The sequence below is a fragment of the Danio aesculapii genome, chromosome 12 (genome assembly GCF_903798145.1).
Source record: "Danio aesculapii chromosome 12, fDanAes4.1, whole genome shotgun sequence".
NCBI classification, from domain to species: Eukaryota; Metazoa; Chordata; class Actinopteri; order Cypriniformes; family Danionidae; genus Danio; species Danio aesculapii.
In genome coordinates, this window is record NC_079446.1 from 19,082,370 (window position 1) to 19,100,246 (window position 17,877).

Genomic DNA, 17,877 nt, shown 5'->3' on the forward strand with positions numbered 1-17,877 from the left:
TTAATTCACCTGTACAGCAGATATTGAAATCGAAATACTTATGCATAAACTTCACACAATGCTGATGTTGTTAAAATGAACAACTTCAAAAGAAAGTATACTCATAAAAATTATTACAATAATCTTAGTTAGTTAGTTAGTTAGTTAGTTAGTTAGTTAGTTAGTTAGTTAGTGAGTTAGTTAGTTAGGTAGGTAGGTAGTTTATTTATATAACACATTTTTTACCACACAACGTTGCCCAAAGTGCTGAACACAATCAATGCTAAATAAAATAAGTCATACATCTCATACATAACAATTAAAACATAAGGCAAACCCCTCAACATTAAAAAGGCTCAAATGCTTAAGAACAAAGATGTAGTTTCAGAAGCTTTTCAAAAACATATAAAGTTGGTGCGTGTCTAATGTGGGGTGGAAGCTTGAGAGTTTTGGGACGATAACAGCAAAAGCCTGATCCCCACTTCGCTTACACTGGGACCTTAGTATAGAATGATTAAACTGATCTCAAGCCCTTATTGTGTCCTACCAGGATTAAATACATGTAGGAGATCTGATAAGTAAGGTGGTGCCAGACCATTTAAGGATTTATAAACATTAATAATTTAAAATCAATCCATGACCTAACAAGCAGCCAGCCAAGAGGAAAGAACTGGGGATATGTGCTCATTCTTGTCAGAATTCTCGCTGCCGCATTTTGGACTAATTGCAGTCTATTCAGGGCATTTTGACTAATACCTACATACAACGAGTTGCAATCGTCAAGTCTCCCCAAAATAAAAGCATGAATCACCTTCTCAAGGTCATTTAAAGAGAGAAGTAACTTCACTTTTACAGTAGTAAATGGAAAAAAATAGATTTAACAACTGAATTTACATGTTTGTAAAATTTTCGATCACTATTGAACTGAAACCCTAGCTTTGTAACAACAGGTTTTTGATAAGTTTATAGTTCACCAAAACCTAATAATTCTGGAGGGGCAGGATCCCCAAACCAGACCAGCTCAGGTTTTTTCTCATTGAAATTTAAAAAATTTGACGACAGCCAAGTCTTAACATTGATTAGACATCTCATAAGGGAGTCAAGGCCATTTTCATTAATATTTTTAAGAGGGACATAAATCTGAGTGTCGTCAGCATAAAAATGAAAAGCCACCCCATTTTTATGAAAAATAGATCCTAAAGGTAAAATATATAAAGAAAATAATTAGAAAAAAATTGTGCTGTTTGTGATGTAACATAAGCTAATTGGGCAATCATTAGAATAAATCACCATATGGACTCTAAAAAGTAAAAACTTCAACATGTTGAACTGAATTTTTTTAACTGAATTTATTGATTCATTTTCAACCGATTTTCTGGGGCCGGGTCATGAGGGCAGCAGTCTAAGGAGAGAACCCCAGACTTCGCTCTCCCCAGACACTTCCTTCAGCTCCTCTGTGGGCATCCCAAGGCATTCCCAGGCCAGCCGAGAGACAAAGTCCCTCCAGCGTATTCTGGGTCCTCCCCAAGGCCTCATCCCAGTGAGACATGCCTGGATCACCTCCCTAGGTAGGCATCCAGGAGGCATCCGAAACAGAGCCACCTCAGCTGACTTCTCTCGATGTGGAGGAGCAGCGGCTGTACTCCAAGCTGCTACCGGGTGACAGAGCTCCTCACCCTATCTATAAGGGTGCGTCCTGTCACCCTGCGAAGAAAACTTATTTCGGCCGATTGTAACCGAGATCTTGTCCTTTCTGTCATGACCCAAAGCTCATGACCATAGGTGAGAGTAGGAACGTAGATTGACCAGTAAATTGAGAGCTTTGTCCTTCGGCTCAGCACCTTCTTCACCACAATGGACCAGTACATCGACCGCATTACTGCTGCACAGGGCAGCCCTGCCAAAGTCCAACATGCACTGGAAACGAGTCTGACTTATTGCCTGCAGTGCAAACCAAACTCCTGCTCTGTTCACACAGGGACGAGACAGCCCTTAACAGAGCACCTCTGACCCCACACTCCCAGAGCACCCTCTACAGAATACACAAGGGACACGGTCAAATGCCTCTCTGAGTCTACAAAACACATGTGGACTGGTTGGGCATACTCATATGAACCCTCAAGTACCCTGTTGAGGGTATAGGGCTGGTCCAGTGTACCACGGTCTGGACAAAAAACGCATTGTTTTTCTTGAATCCTAGGTTCAACCATCAGCAGTATCCTCCTTTCCAGTACCCTGGTATAGACTTTCCCAGAGAGGCTGAGGAGTGTGATCCCCCTGTAGTTGGAGCACACCCTCCTGGCACCCTTCTTAAAAATGTGAACCACCACTCCAGTTGCCCAGTCCAGAGGTACTGTCCCTGACCTCCATGCAATATTGTAGAGACGTGTCAGCCAAGACAGCCCCACAATATCCAGAGACCTAAGTTACACAGGGTGAATCTTATCCATCCCCACTGCTTTGCCACTGTGGCGCTTGCAAACAATCTCACTGACCTCAGCTTGGGTGAGTCCACCCCTGCATCCCCAGTCTCTGCGTCCTCAATAAAAGACATGCCAGTGGGGTTAATGAGATCCTTAAAGTAGTCCTGCCACCGTCCGACAACGTCCCTAGTTGAAGTCAACAGCTCCCCACTTTTGCTGTAAACAGTGTCGATGTGGAGCTGCTTTCCCCTCCTGAGGTGCTGGACGGTTTGCCTGAATCTCTTTGGGGATGACCGATTATCTTCCTCAATAGTCCTCCCGAACTCTTCCCAGGCCAGAGTTTTTGCTTCCGCAACCATCATGGCTGCAGCACGCTTGGCCCGTCGGCACCCAGCTGCCTTGGGTGTCCTGGAAGAAAACCAAGTCCTGTACGACTCCTTCTTCAGCTTGACGGTATCCCTTATTCCCGTTGTCCACCAGCGGGTTTGTGCATTGCCGCCATGACAGACACCACAGACCTTACGGCCACAGCTCCTTACGGCCGCGTCAACAATGGAGTCGGAGAACATGGACCACTCGGTCTCAATATCTCCAGCCTTCCTCGGGATCTGATCAAAGCTCTTCTGGATGTGAGAGTTGAAAATCCCTCTGACTTGAGGTTCAGCCATACGTTCCCAGAGAACCCTCACAATCCGATTGGGCCTGCCAGGTTCATTTTGTGACTGAAAACTGTAATAGATTAAGTTGAAAAAACGTAATTCTTTAGGTCTGGTTGAAGTAATCCCAGGTTCAGATTTGGAATTTGATCATGTCTTTAACAAATAATATGGCTCTCATTTTGGAATATTGTCTTTTATTTCACAAAACCTGTATCTGAGTAAAAATCTGGGCTAAAATCATCATTTTGATCCATATTTTTGTTAAAATGAATCCATTGTTTTGTTTAGTTTTTCAGTGGCATGATTTATTGTGATCATTTATCTCCCCTCTGTTGGTCAGAACAGAGATGGCGGCAAAGAGCCTATTTTAAGGATTGCAGCTTTAAACTTTAATCAAGATGGTTTCTAAAGTTAGTCCTCTTGTTAGTCAGAAATTAATGAAAAATTAAAAGTGACCATTTCACGCTTTGACCTTTCAGAACTGCTTTGAGCTCTACAACCCGAGTCATAAGGGGCAGGTAATTAAAGCATGCAAGACGGAGGCTGATGGGAAAGTAGTGGAGGGGAATCACGTGGTGTACAGAATATCAGCACCCACGCCGGAGGAGAAAGAAGAGTGGATCAAATCCATCAAGTAAGGCTTCACCGTGTCAGCCCTCATTATTCTCTTCTCAGATAAGTGGTGTGTGTGGGCTGTAGGTCATAGACATACACACACATACACCCACAGATGCTCAGAAAGGAACACAGACTTTTCTTATCATAAAACATCATGCTGATAAGAGAAAGCGGGTGTTTGAGACCTTGTCAATGCAGTGGAAAATATTTATGCCATGTTTTCCATTAACAATAAGTGAACTTGTTTAAAACATGCTTAGTTTGAGTTTCATTAAACATTGAAGGGGGGATATTGTTATACACATTTTTGTAAAATATAATATAAGACTCAAGTGTTATCTAAATGTGTCTGTGAGTTTTGGGCTGAAAATACTATATGGGTCATTCTATATATCATGAGTTAATACGCTCATTTTAAATGGACATCTTGCTTTATTGTGTCTCTCTTTAAATGCAAACTATTCCCACATAGCAACATTTCTCTGGCCCAGCACTGGCCCACACTATCAGATTTTGCTTGGTCCACATGCCACAGTAAATTACGGTACATGACTTAACCAAGTCTGGCTTCCAAACAAGGGCCAAACATGGACCACATCTGGGTCAAGTCTCAGTCAAACCCATGAAGCATTGCACTAGGCACACTATGGGCATGCTTTGTTTCAAAGTGACCTGATTGGTAGATTTTTTTTTTCTTTACTCAAAAATAATTTTAATGTATTTAACATCTGGGCCAAATACTACGTTTTAAATCTGGCCCAAATCTCATGTGCCGCCTTAAAGACGGTGCCACCTCTGTCAAACCCAGGTTATGTTTGGCCCACATGCTGTATGCCAGTGCCATAAAAATGCCTGCTGTGCCAGCTTCATGCCAAATCTGGGCCAGAATTCTTTGCTACCTGGGTTTGCTCATCTCCAATCCACTTTCTTGGAAGATTTGGAAGAAAAAGCAAAACATTTGTTTTAGATTTAACATTTAGATGTCTATCACGGTCATGCAGACAAAACATTGCAGTTCCCTATTATCATGAAAACATATTTTCAAACCTTATCAGTTTAATTTTCTGATATGCAGTTTTCTGAGGGCACATGCTTGATTGATGTCGAAAGTACAGGTGGGAATCCAAAATCTATTCCAATTCTGAAATCAGATACGGAAGGTTAGGCATAAGATTTTTGTTTCAGAATTAACATTTTGTTTTCAATTGTTAATTTTTGTAGCCACATATTCTGAGCACTTGACCAGGATCATCCATGCTAATATGTGGAAGGGGCTCTATGCAAAGCTAGAGTTTTAAAGCTAACGATAAACTTCCACAAGCATAATGTGACTATTTTCAATTTCACAATGTTGTTTTTACAGCATCAATTTTGTAATGTCATTACAATACATTCAGTTAAATAGACTTAAGCATTCATTTAGTTGTCCAAGCGTAAAACGAAGTCAAAAACTGTTGTAACCACTAGCGCCGTCAGTAGCAACAGGCTAGCGCAGAAATTCCATTGAAAATATTGGGGTAAAATAAAATGTCATATTTTAAAGACATGGCGGGGCAATGGAATTTATTGCAGTACTTCTTGTCCGATCTGAGACCCACTTCATATTGTATATCTAACAGGCAGTGGAGATCGATGATTTTTGAAGAAATCCGATCTTAAACGTGACAATTTTGTAGTGGAAAGACTTGGGCTGCTTGGCTGAAAATTAAAAGTCCGTGTGCAAATAGCCCATTTGGGTTCTGTCATGTTCATGGAATAACAAACGAAGTCAGATGTATCCAAGTGCAAGCGAGTTCAATAAACAAAGTCAATAACACAAGGTGCAAACAAGTTCAACGAATCCAGCGTCGAGGTTAGGGATAATCACTGAATCAGGAAACGAAGGTCCTGACAAGACACAGAGAGATCATGAACAAGTAATAACGAACTGACAATGAAGCACTACACTTTTACTTCTCAAATAGGTGGAGCTGAGTACAAACAGCTGGGGCTGATGATTAGAACATCTGATCCTTGTTTAGCGTGATCAAAACACATACACGCAACAGAAGCACGTGAAGGGATGCAAAACAAGCCCAAGTGACAACAACAAACATAATAGAAAGAACGCATGCACCTTTAACCTTAACAGGTTCATTGTTGATAGATGATAGGTTTCCATCCTAGGTAAATCTTTTCAAAGTTCGCATAAAAACTAAAAGATTACAAATGCAATTTAGGTGACATGGCAAGCATATCAGAGACAAGGAAGCAGTTACTTATTATTTACTTATAGGCCAATAGGGGAATTACCAACCAACGTCACACATGACGTCACACGGGTTCAACCGTGCATACCGGTTGCAAAAAAAGACCGGTTGCAATAGCAAACATGTCATGTTGTGCGGTAGGATGCCAAAAAGTCCAAAAATAGAACACTTAAATTTTACCGTACACCACACTGCTTTTAATGCCAACCGCAGACGTCTTTGGCTAACAGCCATTATAAGAGCTGAATGGAGTGAGACCCCAATTAAAAATGCTCGACTCTACAGTTCTCATTTATATCAGGTAAGTTCATGCTATGCTGAATCACACACATTACTCGTTTTTGATTGCAACAATGATTTCAGCAAAAACAGTGAAATATGGTAAATTAAACTGCAGACACTGAATGCTTAGAATGAAATGTAAAAATGTAAGTTCACATACCCTGCCATACAGATGCAGTTCGCTGTCAAAATGCAGTTGTTTTGCTTGTTGATGATTACCCAGGTCTTGTATTCACCTTATTCTTTGCGTACGAGTGGGCACAGCCATTTGAATAATTTTGGCTCGAGACTTCCGGTCTCATTCACTTCTATCATTTTTAGACGTTAAAAACAGCTTGTTTTGCTGCTCGATGTTTCAAACTGATATTTTCTTATTATATTAATCCTCTTTTGTCTGTATTGTCATGTAAACACTTGTTTGTAGAGTAAGTAGTGTGACCGTTTTCTGCCATTTATTATTCCTAGTCATTTCTCCCATAGACAGCTGAATCGGAAGTTCTAAAACAATCGCAAAAATGAGCGCACTTCCGCATCGAAGAATAAGGTCAATAGTTCCGTCCTCTTTCCTTGTCTTTGGCTAGGCAGAACCTCCGTTTTTAGCACTACAAAGTTTTGAATCTGATAATCATGGAACATTATTTCTTGTACATGACCACACAGAACAAAATTGTAGCCATCCAAAGACTTGTAGGCCTTTAACTTCTCTCTTGTAAAATCACTTGGAGTTTCAATGAGATGGTTGTATATTTCGGGCCACTGGATGCTTGGCCATTTTGTCTTATCCAATATCCATTGGGAGGGTGCTATCGCAAATGGCTCTGTCAGATGAACGGCACTCACTTTAACGTTAATTTTGAAGAATAACTGTGCTTATCACTGGATGACAAGCTGAAAGCATTATGTAAATAATATATATAATATGTAATCAATATATCTTATCTCTAAGACAACAACAAACTCTGTACCGCATCAGATGTCATTCCCTCGCTGTGAATGCTGGCGCTCCTGGTTTTTTTCTGCAACCTCAATGCGCGCGCATCCTGAATGTTTACAAACCATTAATTCGGCTGTTGTGCAGCTTGTAATTCGCCTACTAAAAAATAATGCTTTACACAGAAGAAGAAATTAAGACATTTTGATGAACGCCCTGGCTGTAAGGTCTGCAGGATTTTTGGTATGTCCTAATGACCAGACCTTTTACACTTGTGGCAGATACAGCAGAAGCCTGACGAAATACAAAATCTACAAAAGTACAAATGTAATCCAGTCATCTTTAAGGATGTTTTTAATGCAAAATGACAAAAAAAAACTGCTTAATTTATTTATTTTTTGTCAGTGTGATGCATATAAAAACATTACAGTTTAAGGGCTTACAAGACTACAATAGATTGTCAGTGAACCGTGTCCTTTCAAGGTTAAATGCTCTTTCCTGCGGGTAATCAGCATTTATCAGCAGAGAAAGGGAAGCCAAAGACCACTTAGTCTCTTGCTGCTGTCCATGACTCGGCTTTGTGCTCCTGCTTAGATTGTTTTCAGTAAAGTGACATATGTGTATTTGTATAATGTATGTAGGATATACCAGCATATTGAAGGTCTGTGGCGTCTATGTAGCTCTCTAAGTAGCAAATGTCCTCTGACTCAGCTGGAACTGTTCTGTGGTCAGTTAAGCCTGTTGTTTTACATCAAAAGCTGCCTCAGCATGTCCTGTGTGACTGCCGGGAACTCTGGGCCACCCAAATCCTGTGCCTCTTTATTTACAGCTTCTTATATTCAGGTTTACTGCGTCCAGAATAAACTCATCATTTACATGGACATATTTCTTTCCTTACAAAAGAATGTAATGTGTGTATTTACATAGCACATTTATTGTGTATGGCCATACACCCAAAGCGCTTCACAATCATGAGGGGGGTCTCTCCACACCACCACCAGTGTGCAGCATCCACTTGGATGATGTGCCACAGGACAACGATGCCAGTGCGCTCACCAAAAACCAGCTATTGGTGGAGTGGAGAGAGTGATAGAGTCAATTTGGTGGATGGGGATGATTGGGAGGCCATAATGCAATAAAAGTGATTGCTTTCCTAACTTTTTATGATAATTTAAGACAGAAAAATTTGTTGTGTTTAAAAGAAAACCCACCAAGATCGGCATGTTTATATGTTAATGTTGTTATTATTATTATTATTATTATTACTATTATTATTATTATTATTATTATTATTATTGTTATTATTATTATTATTATTATTATTATTATTATTATTATTATTATTATTATTATTATTATTATGTCTGTTCAAACACGCACCCAAAACCCAAAATGTCCACTTTTGCACCTTCTCAAAACGCATGTACAGCATTCGTTTGGTAAACAGCGTCTATTTAGCACTATGGCGCACGTCTGACAGTCAAGCACAGCTACATGAACTGACTGTTTTGAGGATTGCATACAAGGGGCAACGGCGTCTGTAATGGAAAGAATGGCAATTCTGCTGTTTTTATATTTACTTCAAAGTATTTTCATGACTTAATTAAATCACAGAAAGCACAGAAGTGATTCACATTTAAGAGCAAGGTGCGTCCCCTGGTTGTTCGGCGATATGGGTTGTGTACAGTCGCGTTTCCACTATCACTTCCGGGGCGTAATCGGGCCAAAGCGGGACTTCCTTGGGGCCAGCGTCCGGCCTTTTTCGGCCCGCCGAATACCTTGGGCCAAGGAGGGCCAACTGGGGCTTCGGGGCGGGGTTACGTACAAAGGCGGAGCTTTCCTGTCAGGTAAAGAGGAGACAAGATGCTTTCTTCCCTTACATTTGTTTTGCTATCGCGCTTGATCAACTCACTTAGAAGAAGAAAAAATAAATGCCGCCGAACTCGAATGTCCTTATCCAGGGATCGCTGTCTGGCCTTACACCAACAGACCACAAACAGTAAAAAAGCAATCGCTTCGGTGTTCTCCATTTTCCAGCTCTCATAGTGATGCCAGGTTGTGTTTGTGGTTATAATTTGAGTTTTTTGTTCCCGCTGAAGTGGGCGGGTTGTGTGACGGGTTGTGTGACGTTTGATTCGGGGGACGTTCTGGGGGCGGTGTTTGCGTGACGCACTGCGAGCAACTAGCCCGACAGTGGAAACGCGACATGATTTCGGCCTCATTTCTCAACCTCCCGGGCTATTGGCCCGGCCTGGCCCGATTAAAGCCCTGGCTCGCACTGGCCCGATAGTGGAAATGCGGCTATTGTCACCCTGCATAGACAGATTAAAAATACAGGAGAAATGCAAATACCTTTACGGGATGATAGCGGGATAGAATTGTAAAATATAGAAGAATCGTGGGGAAAACGGGAGGGGTGTCCCCTTCACTATACTGGGGCATTAGGACTCACACAGACCGCAGGTTGAGCACCCCCTGCTGGCCTCACTAACACCACTTCCAACAGCAACCTAGTTTTCCCATGTGATTTCCCATCCAGGTACTGACCAGGCTCAGCCCTGCTTAGCTTCAGTGAGTAACCAATCTTTGGCTGCAGGGTGATATGGCTCTGGCTAAATAAAGAACAAAATAAGAACTAAATAAAAGTTATATGAACTGGAAAATATTTTATATTAACATGATGTTTTTCCATATATGGCAAATATGAAATATGTGCTTATATTTTGTGTGTACCTTGTATTCCTTCTGTATCTGTGCCAAATGTCCCAACAAATATAGCAATGCCAGTTGATTTTAACCTCATGTGACTTTTTGTTCCCATGAGGAAAACAGACCATAAATCACACAGAATGAAGTATTTTGAAAAAGTAATGTACATTGAAAGTCCTAATAAAGTAGTGTGTGTGTGTGTGTGTGTGTGTGTGTGTGTGTGCGTGCGTGCGTGTGTGTGAGTGTGTGTGTGCGTGTGTGTGTGTATGTGTGTGCGTGCTCAGGGAGGTTTATGTAGTCTCAAATAAGTTTAAGGTATTACATGGGTATTACAATGTAAACATGGTTATTGGGTCATTTCACGTGACCTCATAAATTCAAAGGCTTAACAATCATAAAACTGTGTTGTTTTTTTTTTTTTAATTCTCTTGTTATCAGTCTGGATTTTTATCTGTCAGGGTTGGGTTAACTTCAGTTTGCACTGTATAAAAATCATTAGGCTACCTCTGTGGAGAGTCCCCACATCACAGAAACAAATGTACAGTTGAAGTCAAAATTAATAGCCTCCCATATTTATTTTTTTAAATAAATATTTTAATATTTTTAAATTTCTGTTTAACGGAGAGATTTTTCAACACATTTCTAAACATAATAGTTTTAATAACTCATTTCTAATAACTGATTTATTTTATCTTTGCCATGATGACAGTAAATAATATTTGACTAGATATTTTTCAAGACACTTCTATACAGCTTAATGTGACATTTAAAGACTTAACTAGGTTAGTTTGGTTAACTAGGCAGGTTAGGGTAATTAGGCAAGTTATTGTAGAACTTGAAAAGTATTTAAAGTGTTTTTTTTCTGCAGACTATAGGGGGGGGGGATTAGCTTAAAGGGGCTAATAATTTTACCTTAAAATGATTATTAAAAAATGTAAAACTTTGATTCTAGAAGAAGCTTTTATTCTAGCCAAAATTAAACAAATAAGACTTTCTCCAGAAGAAAAAATATTATCAGATATACTGTGAAAATTTCCTTGCTCTGTTAAACACAATTTGGGAAATATTAATAAAAAAAAAATATTCAAAGGGGGCCAATAATTCTGACTTCAACTTATATTTTTCAATTTAGTACCATTATACATTCATAGACTCTCTACTGGTATATAACAATTAAGGCGCGTAGCCTGCCTGGTGTAAGGGGTGGTTTTTTTCTCTCAAAATGTGGACCTTTTTGCCGTTATTCGCCTCATGTTCTATTTATTCATGAGATTTAAATACTGAATTCTAGTGAAGCTAAAATTTGAAGCACAATTAGCTTGTCGGATGGTCTTCACAACCACACTTTTTAATGTACCAAAATATATTCTAAAGATTTAGGGTAAAGAAATATGAATAAATAATTTATTTTTTAAATATAAATTTATGACATCATATATCATTAGAAAACCAAATAGGAATCTGTTAAAGTTTTAAATTAAAACCGTAGCCTTGTCATTTATTATGCAAATAACAAACCAGCCAGTATATTCAACTTTCCTCAGTAAGAATTCGAGCTTTATGATTAGTCTAGCCTCTCTTCTAAAACCGTAAATTTGATTTAAAATTCGTGGATAACAAAATTAGCCGAATTAGTATTTTAATATGGGCCGATTTCGGTGCTTCTCACCTTTTTATTGGTCATTTATTGAAGGAATAAGATTTAGAATAAAAGTACTTGTAAAATGTTTTCTCTATTTAAAAAAAATACAGTAGCGAAAGAGGACTTCACTTACATATGACTATATTTTCTTGCACAACTGGATGTTGGACTAAAATAATAGTTTGCATTGGCCAAAACTGATAAACTGGTCACATGGATGTGACAGTCAACAGATGATTTGGCTTGGTCTTAAAGCCTTTTTTTTAATGGGTTATTTTCACTATTTATGATGATGTAGCAGTCAAAATGGGACAAATGAGCTCATGTTTGGAACAAATTGAACCTTTGTCATTGAAGGGTGGGTCTTTCGAACATGGCTACAGGCCTGAAATTCATGGTATATTAATAATATGTCAGAATTGAATACTAAACGTTTTTTATTATTACTATTATTGTCATTCTACAGGGCCAGTATTAGCAGGGATCCCTTCTACGACATGCTGGCTACTAGGAAACGGCGAGTGGCCACTAAAAAGTGAAGCCTACATCCGGGTTTTAATGATCACTTTTCAACGTTCACCCTGCTGGAGTAAACGGATACACAGAGACAAGAGCCAACTGAGGAGAAAGAAGGACAAGACTTTTAAAGAGCCCATATTATACATGAAATAGGGTCATATTTAGGTTGTAAGGGTCTCCAACAACAGTCTAATATGCATGCAAGGTCATAAAACACTTTGATGGTCTTATAACCTGCATTTATTTTTACCTAATTATCCCAACGACTCCCATATGAATCGTTCAGCGATTCATTTGTTCCCAACCCCCTCCTCAGCGCGAAGCTAATCTGCGCTGATTGGACCGATGACAGCCTGCTGCGATTGGTCGACAGTGACAGCCTTCAGCACGAGACAGAGTGAAATGCCCAGCTGGTAATCAACTATATAAAAGTAGTCACAGTGCACACGCGCTTCATAGTGTAAGGCTTTTTTCACACACACACACACACAACCCTCCTCAGAAGAACTGGGGAGATCGACGCGAGTCTCTCTCTCTCCCTCTCCCTCTCTCTCTCTCACACACACACACACACACACACACAATGCTCCTCAGAAGAACTAGGGAAAGCGACGCGAGTCTCTCTCTCTCTCTCTCTCTCTCTCTCTCTCTCTCTCTCTCTTTCTCTCTCTCTCTCTCTCTCTCTCACACACACACACAACGCTCCTCAGAAAAACTAGGGAAAGCGACGCGAGTCTCTCTCTCTCTCACACACACACAACGCTCCTCAGAAGAACTAGGGAAAGCGACGCGAGTCTCTCTCTCTCTCTCTCTCTCTCTCTCTCTCTCTCTCTCTCTCTCTCTCTCTCTCTCTCTCTCTCTCTCTCTCTCACACACACACACACAACGCTCCTCAGAAGAACTAGGGAAAGTGACACGAGTGTCCTGTCTCCTAGCTTATGATCGATCGCCATAGCAACGACAAACGGCAGTGGAACGCGAGCTCACAAAAGCCTTTAACGTTAAATCCGTAAACAAAGCGGCATGCGTCGCGTTTTTAACGTGGCTTACATGTGATAAGAGAATATAAAGAGTAACCGCGTGTACTGTACCAGGTTAACAACTCATCTTTGGGTAGAGACTGTCAATATTATCCATCTGAGCACAGCGTGACTTCATTGGACCGGCGGCGTCTGTGTGTGTGTGTCTAGTGTTTTTTCTGTGTTAGTGGGCGGGGCCGCAGGTTTCAAATCTCCCTGGTTTGCGCGCGTAACTACTGGCGAGGCTTGTGTTTCGTGGCTGCGTCATCGCGAAACACCTAATGACTCGTTATCAAGGCGACTCGTTTGAAGCACTATGAGTCGACTCTTTTATAGATGAATCAATAGTTTTAAACACTGTACACTTACAGATTTAAGCCTTAGCTGGATATTTCACTTCACTTAGAGCTGTGGTACACACTACATGGAAGGGCATTTTCAAAAACCCATAATATGGGCTCTTTAACATAATGGCATCTCTGAGTCCAGTGTGAAACTAAGGGATGTGTACTAAAAAGTTTTCTCCATATGAATTGTATGGCGAATCGAGTGCAGGTGGTGTGGTTATATGGTGAACGTTATAATGAATGTTTTAATGCTATAATGTCTGTGTGGGTTCAATATAGAGTGATAGCGCCCCCTGCCGCCTGTAGCAGGATATTTACAGGACATTTCAGTTTGCTGGTAGTTAAGCGGACATGTTCTCAATCAAATTGAAATGTAAGCTTAGATGGCCAAGAAATGTATGTAAAATAGACTTAACTACTAATAATGATGTCTTTTTGGTTTTCAGATAAGTACAGGAGATGAATAATTGCAGGGAATCATACTGAATATAGTTTTGTGCTCATAATATTGAATAATATTCATTATCTTAGTTACATTGGTCGTTTTAAATGGTTTTATGTTCTGTTGTTATGTACACAGTCATCTTAAATCAGCAGGACTGGTTGCATTAACTGCATTAACAATCAGAAAGCTTTTTAATATTGTATTTATTTATTTTTTTTGTTGGTGTTATTATTATATTTCTATGATAATGATATTATTGGAAGCCTTTTCAAAAAACTGATACAAGCTGTACTCCTGTTTCGTATTCCCATTTTGGTTTAAATAAGTTTAATGTTTTGTTGTATTTATGTAATATTGCTGTTGTGTAGTTTTGTTTTTACAGTTTGTTATATAACTCACAAAAGAACACCACAAAAGCCATTTTTATTTTCTTTTTGAAACTTTTTGGATTTAAAACCAGTGTATATGCAATTTTTAATAATCAGCTTTGATATTTTAAGTCAAAGAAACTCACAATTCTAATGTTTATAGCAAAGATTCTGATATCTGTCTGTGGTTAAAATATGAATCCATTCATATGACTCAAATGAAATGAATCCTTATTTTTCTATTGTTTCTGCTACAAAGTGAACACAGACCCTGGTGCCTGTTTTCATGAAGCCTTATAATCAGCTAAAACATATGAAAACAATTTGACAAACACGTTCTATAAATATTCTATTTTAATTTTACCTGTTAGCACCAACTTAAGCCATATCAATGAGATCCATACCCATTTGAAAATCTCAATGCCTGAATTCTTTAATGAAAACTGTAGTTTTTATGTAATAATTTAATTTGTAAATATCCTCATATTCTGTTGTTTTGGTAAATATGCAGCATGCTTATATACAGTTGTCTTTCAGAGCTTTGTGTGTGTGTCCGTAAATCATAATTCCTATATCTCAGATGGGACATGGATACGGGTTGTCCTGTCAGTGACGCCAGTGACCTCAAGATCTGATCTGATTAAAGACTTTTTTTTGTTTCGAAATTCACCAGGGATTTGACTTCATTGCAAGAAAACAAACACTAGTTCTTTCATACTAAATGAAAGTCGGTTGGTATAAGCTACGTGCTTTAATGTTTTTTGAATGTGGGTAAATGACAGAATTGAGGTGAGGGGAAATCCCTTTCAGATTTTCAATGAATAAATAATAATACAATACTGAAGATAAACTAAAGTGTTTCACTCAGCTTCATATATTATAACTGTAATAACTGAACCTTTTCGGTTAGCCATAAACTAATAATAATAAACTCCTCCTGGTTTTAAATAAAATAAAGACGATAAATGATTACAGACTTCATATATATATATATATATATATATATATATATATATATATAGTTTTAATAGCTCATTCCTAATTACTGATTTATTTAATCTTTGCCATGATGACAGTAAATAATATTTGACTATATTTTTCAAGACACCTCTATACAGCTTAAAGTGACATTTAAAGGCTTAACTAGGTTAACTAGGCAAGTTAGGGTAATTAGGCAAGTTATTGCATAAAGATGGGCCAATGCAGTGGTGCAGTAGGTAGTGCTGTTGCCTCACAGCAAGAAGGTCACTGGTTCAAGCCTCGGCTGGGTCAGTTGGCATTTCTGTGTGGAGTTTGCATGTTCTCCCTGCGTGCGCGTGGGTTTCCTCCGGGTGCTCCAGTTTCCCCCACAGTCCAAAGACATGCAGTACTGGTGAATTGGGTAGGCTAAATTGTCTGTAGTGTATGGACTTTTCCCAGAGATGGGTTGCAGCTGGAAGGACATCCGCTGCGTAAAACCTGATCTGGAGAAGTTGGTGGTTCATTCCACTGTTGCGACCCCGGATTAATAAAGGGACAAAGCCGAAAAGAAAATGAATGAATGAATTGCATAAAGATGGTTTGTTTTGTAAACTATCGAAAAAAATATAGCTTAAAGGGGCTAATAATTTTGACCTTAAAATGGATTTAAAAGAATGTAAAATTGCTTTTATTCTAGCCAAAATAAAACAATTGAGACTTTCTCCAGAAGAAAATATATTATTAGACATACTGAGAAAATTTCCTTCCTCTGTTAAACATCATTTGGGAAATATTTAAAAATGGAGAAAAAAAAATTCAAAGGGGGGCTAATAATTCTGACTTCGATATATATATATATATATATATATATATATATATATATATATATATATATATATATATATATATATATATATATATATATATATATCCACCTCAAATGTTGATTACTCTATTCACACTGAAAATGATGGGTTATTTCAGCCCAATTTTGAGTTAAATGTGGACATAACCATCTGCTGGTTAATTTTTTAATTGATTCAAATTATAAGAAGAAATGAAACCCACTAATTGGGTTTTTCCATATTTTACATAAATATGGTTTGAAATAACCCAGTGTATCTATCTATTTGTCTATACACACATACATAAAGTTGGTACAGAAAGTATTCAGACCCACTTAAATTTTTCACTTTTTATTATATTGCAGCCATTTGCTAAAGTCATAAGTTCAATTTTTTCTTCATTAACCTACACACAGCTCCCCATATTGACAGAAAAAACACAGAACTGTTGACATTTTTGCAGATTTATAAAAAAAAACCTGAACTATCACATGCTACTAAGTATTCAGACCCTTTGCTGTGACGCTCATATATTTAACTCAACTGCTGTCCATTTCTACACCTTCATTTGAGTCCAGCTATGTTTGATTATACTGATTGGACTTGATTAGGAAAGCCACACACCTGTCTATACAAAGCCTTACAGCTTACAATGCATGTCAAAGCAATTGAGAAGCATGAGGTCAAAGGAACTGCCTGAGGAGCTCAGAGACAGAATTGTGGCCAGGCACAGATCTGGCCATGGTTACAAAAAATTCTGCTGCATTTACTGTTGAGCACAGTGGCCTCCTTAAATGGAAGACGTTTGGGATGACCATAACCTATCCGGCCAAACTGAGCTATCAGGGGAGAAGAGCCTTAGTGAGAGAGGTAAAGAAGAACCCAAAAATCACTGTGGCTGAGCTTCAGATATGCAGTCGGGAGATGGGAGAAAGCTGTAGAAAGTCAACCATCACATGAAAGCCTGCATGGAGTTTGCTAAAACACACTTGAAGGACTCCAAGATGGTGAGAATTTCAGATTCTCTGTTCTGATGAGACCAAGATAAAACTTTTTGCCCTTAATTCTAAGTGTGGAGAAAACCAGGCACTGCTCATCACCTGTCCAATACCATCCCAACAGTAAAGCATGGTGGTGACAGAATCATGATGTGGGGGTGTTTTTCAGCTGCAGGGACGGGACGACTGGTTGCAATCGAAGGAAAAATGGGATCTCCTGGAAGAAAGCCTTCTCCAGAGTGCTCAGGAGTCCTCTCGAAGGTTTACCTTCAACAAAACAGTGACCATAAACACACAGCTAAAATAATAAAGGAGTGGCTTCACATCAACTCCATGACTGTTCTTGAATGGCCCAGCCAGAGCTCTGACTTAAACCAAATTGAGCATCTGAGACCTAAAAATGTCTGTGCACCAACGTTTACCATCTAACCTGACAGAGCTGGAGAGGGTCTGCAAGGAGGAATGGCAGAGGATCCCCAAATCCAGGTGTGAAAAACTTGTTGCATCTTTCCCAAAAAGACTCATGGCTGTATTAGATCAAAAGGGTGCTTCTACAAATTATTGAGCAAAGGTTCTGAATACTTCTGAAGACCATGTGATATGTCAACAATTATGTTTTTCAGTCAATATGGAGTGCTGAATGTACATTAATGAAGGGGGAAAAATAAAAATTAAACTTAAATAATTTTAGCAAATGGCTGCAATATAACACACACGCACACACACACACGCACACACACACACACACACACACATACACATACATACATACATATATATACAACAAAGAGTGAAAACTGTAAGGGGTCTGAATGCTTTCCGTACCCACTGTATATTTACAAAGACATATTTACAAAGATAGTCTTCTGTATAGATGAAAGGGC

The 17,877-nt window shown here is 39.0% G+C and overlaps 1 protein-coding gene across 1 annotated transcript in view; it reads left to right on the forward strand.

The window, feature by feature from the left end:
* The window catches only part of cyth3a (cytohesin 3a), a 48,860-nt gene extending 35,606 nt beyond the window's left edge, over positions 1-13,254 (forward strand). The window contains exons 12-13 of the mRNA XM_056469761.1: positions 3,541-3,695; positions 11,959-13,254. Coding sequence (XP_056325736.1) covers positions 3,541-3,695; positions 11,959-12,031 — 228 coding nt within the window. The 3' untranslated portion in view covers positions 12,032-13,254. The remainder of the gene's footprint in view (positions 1-3,540; positions 3,696-11,958) is intronic.
* The last annotated feature ends 4,623 nt before the right edge of the window (positions 13,255-17,877 follow it).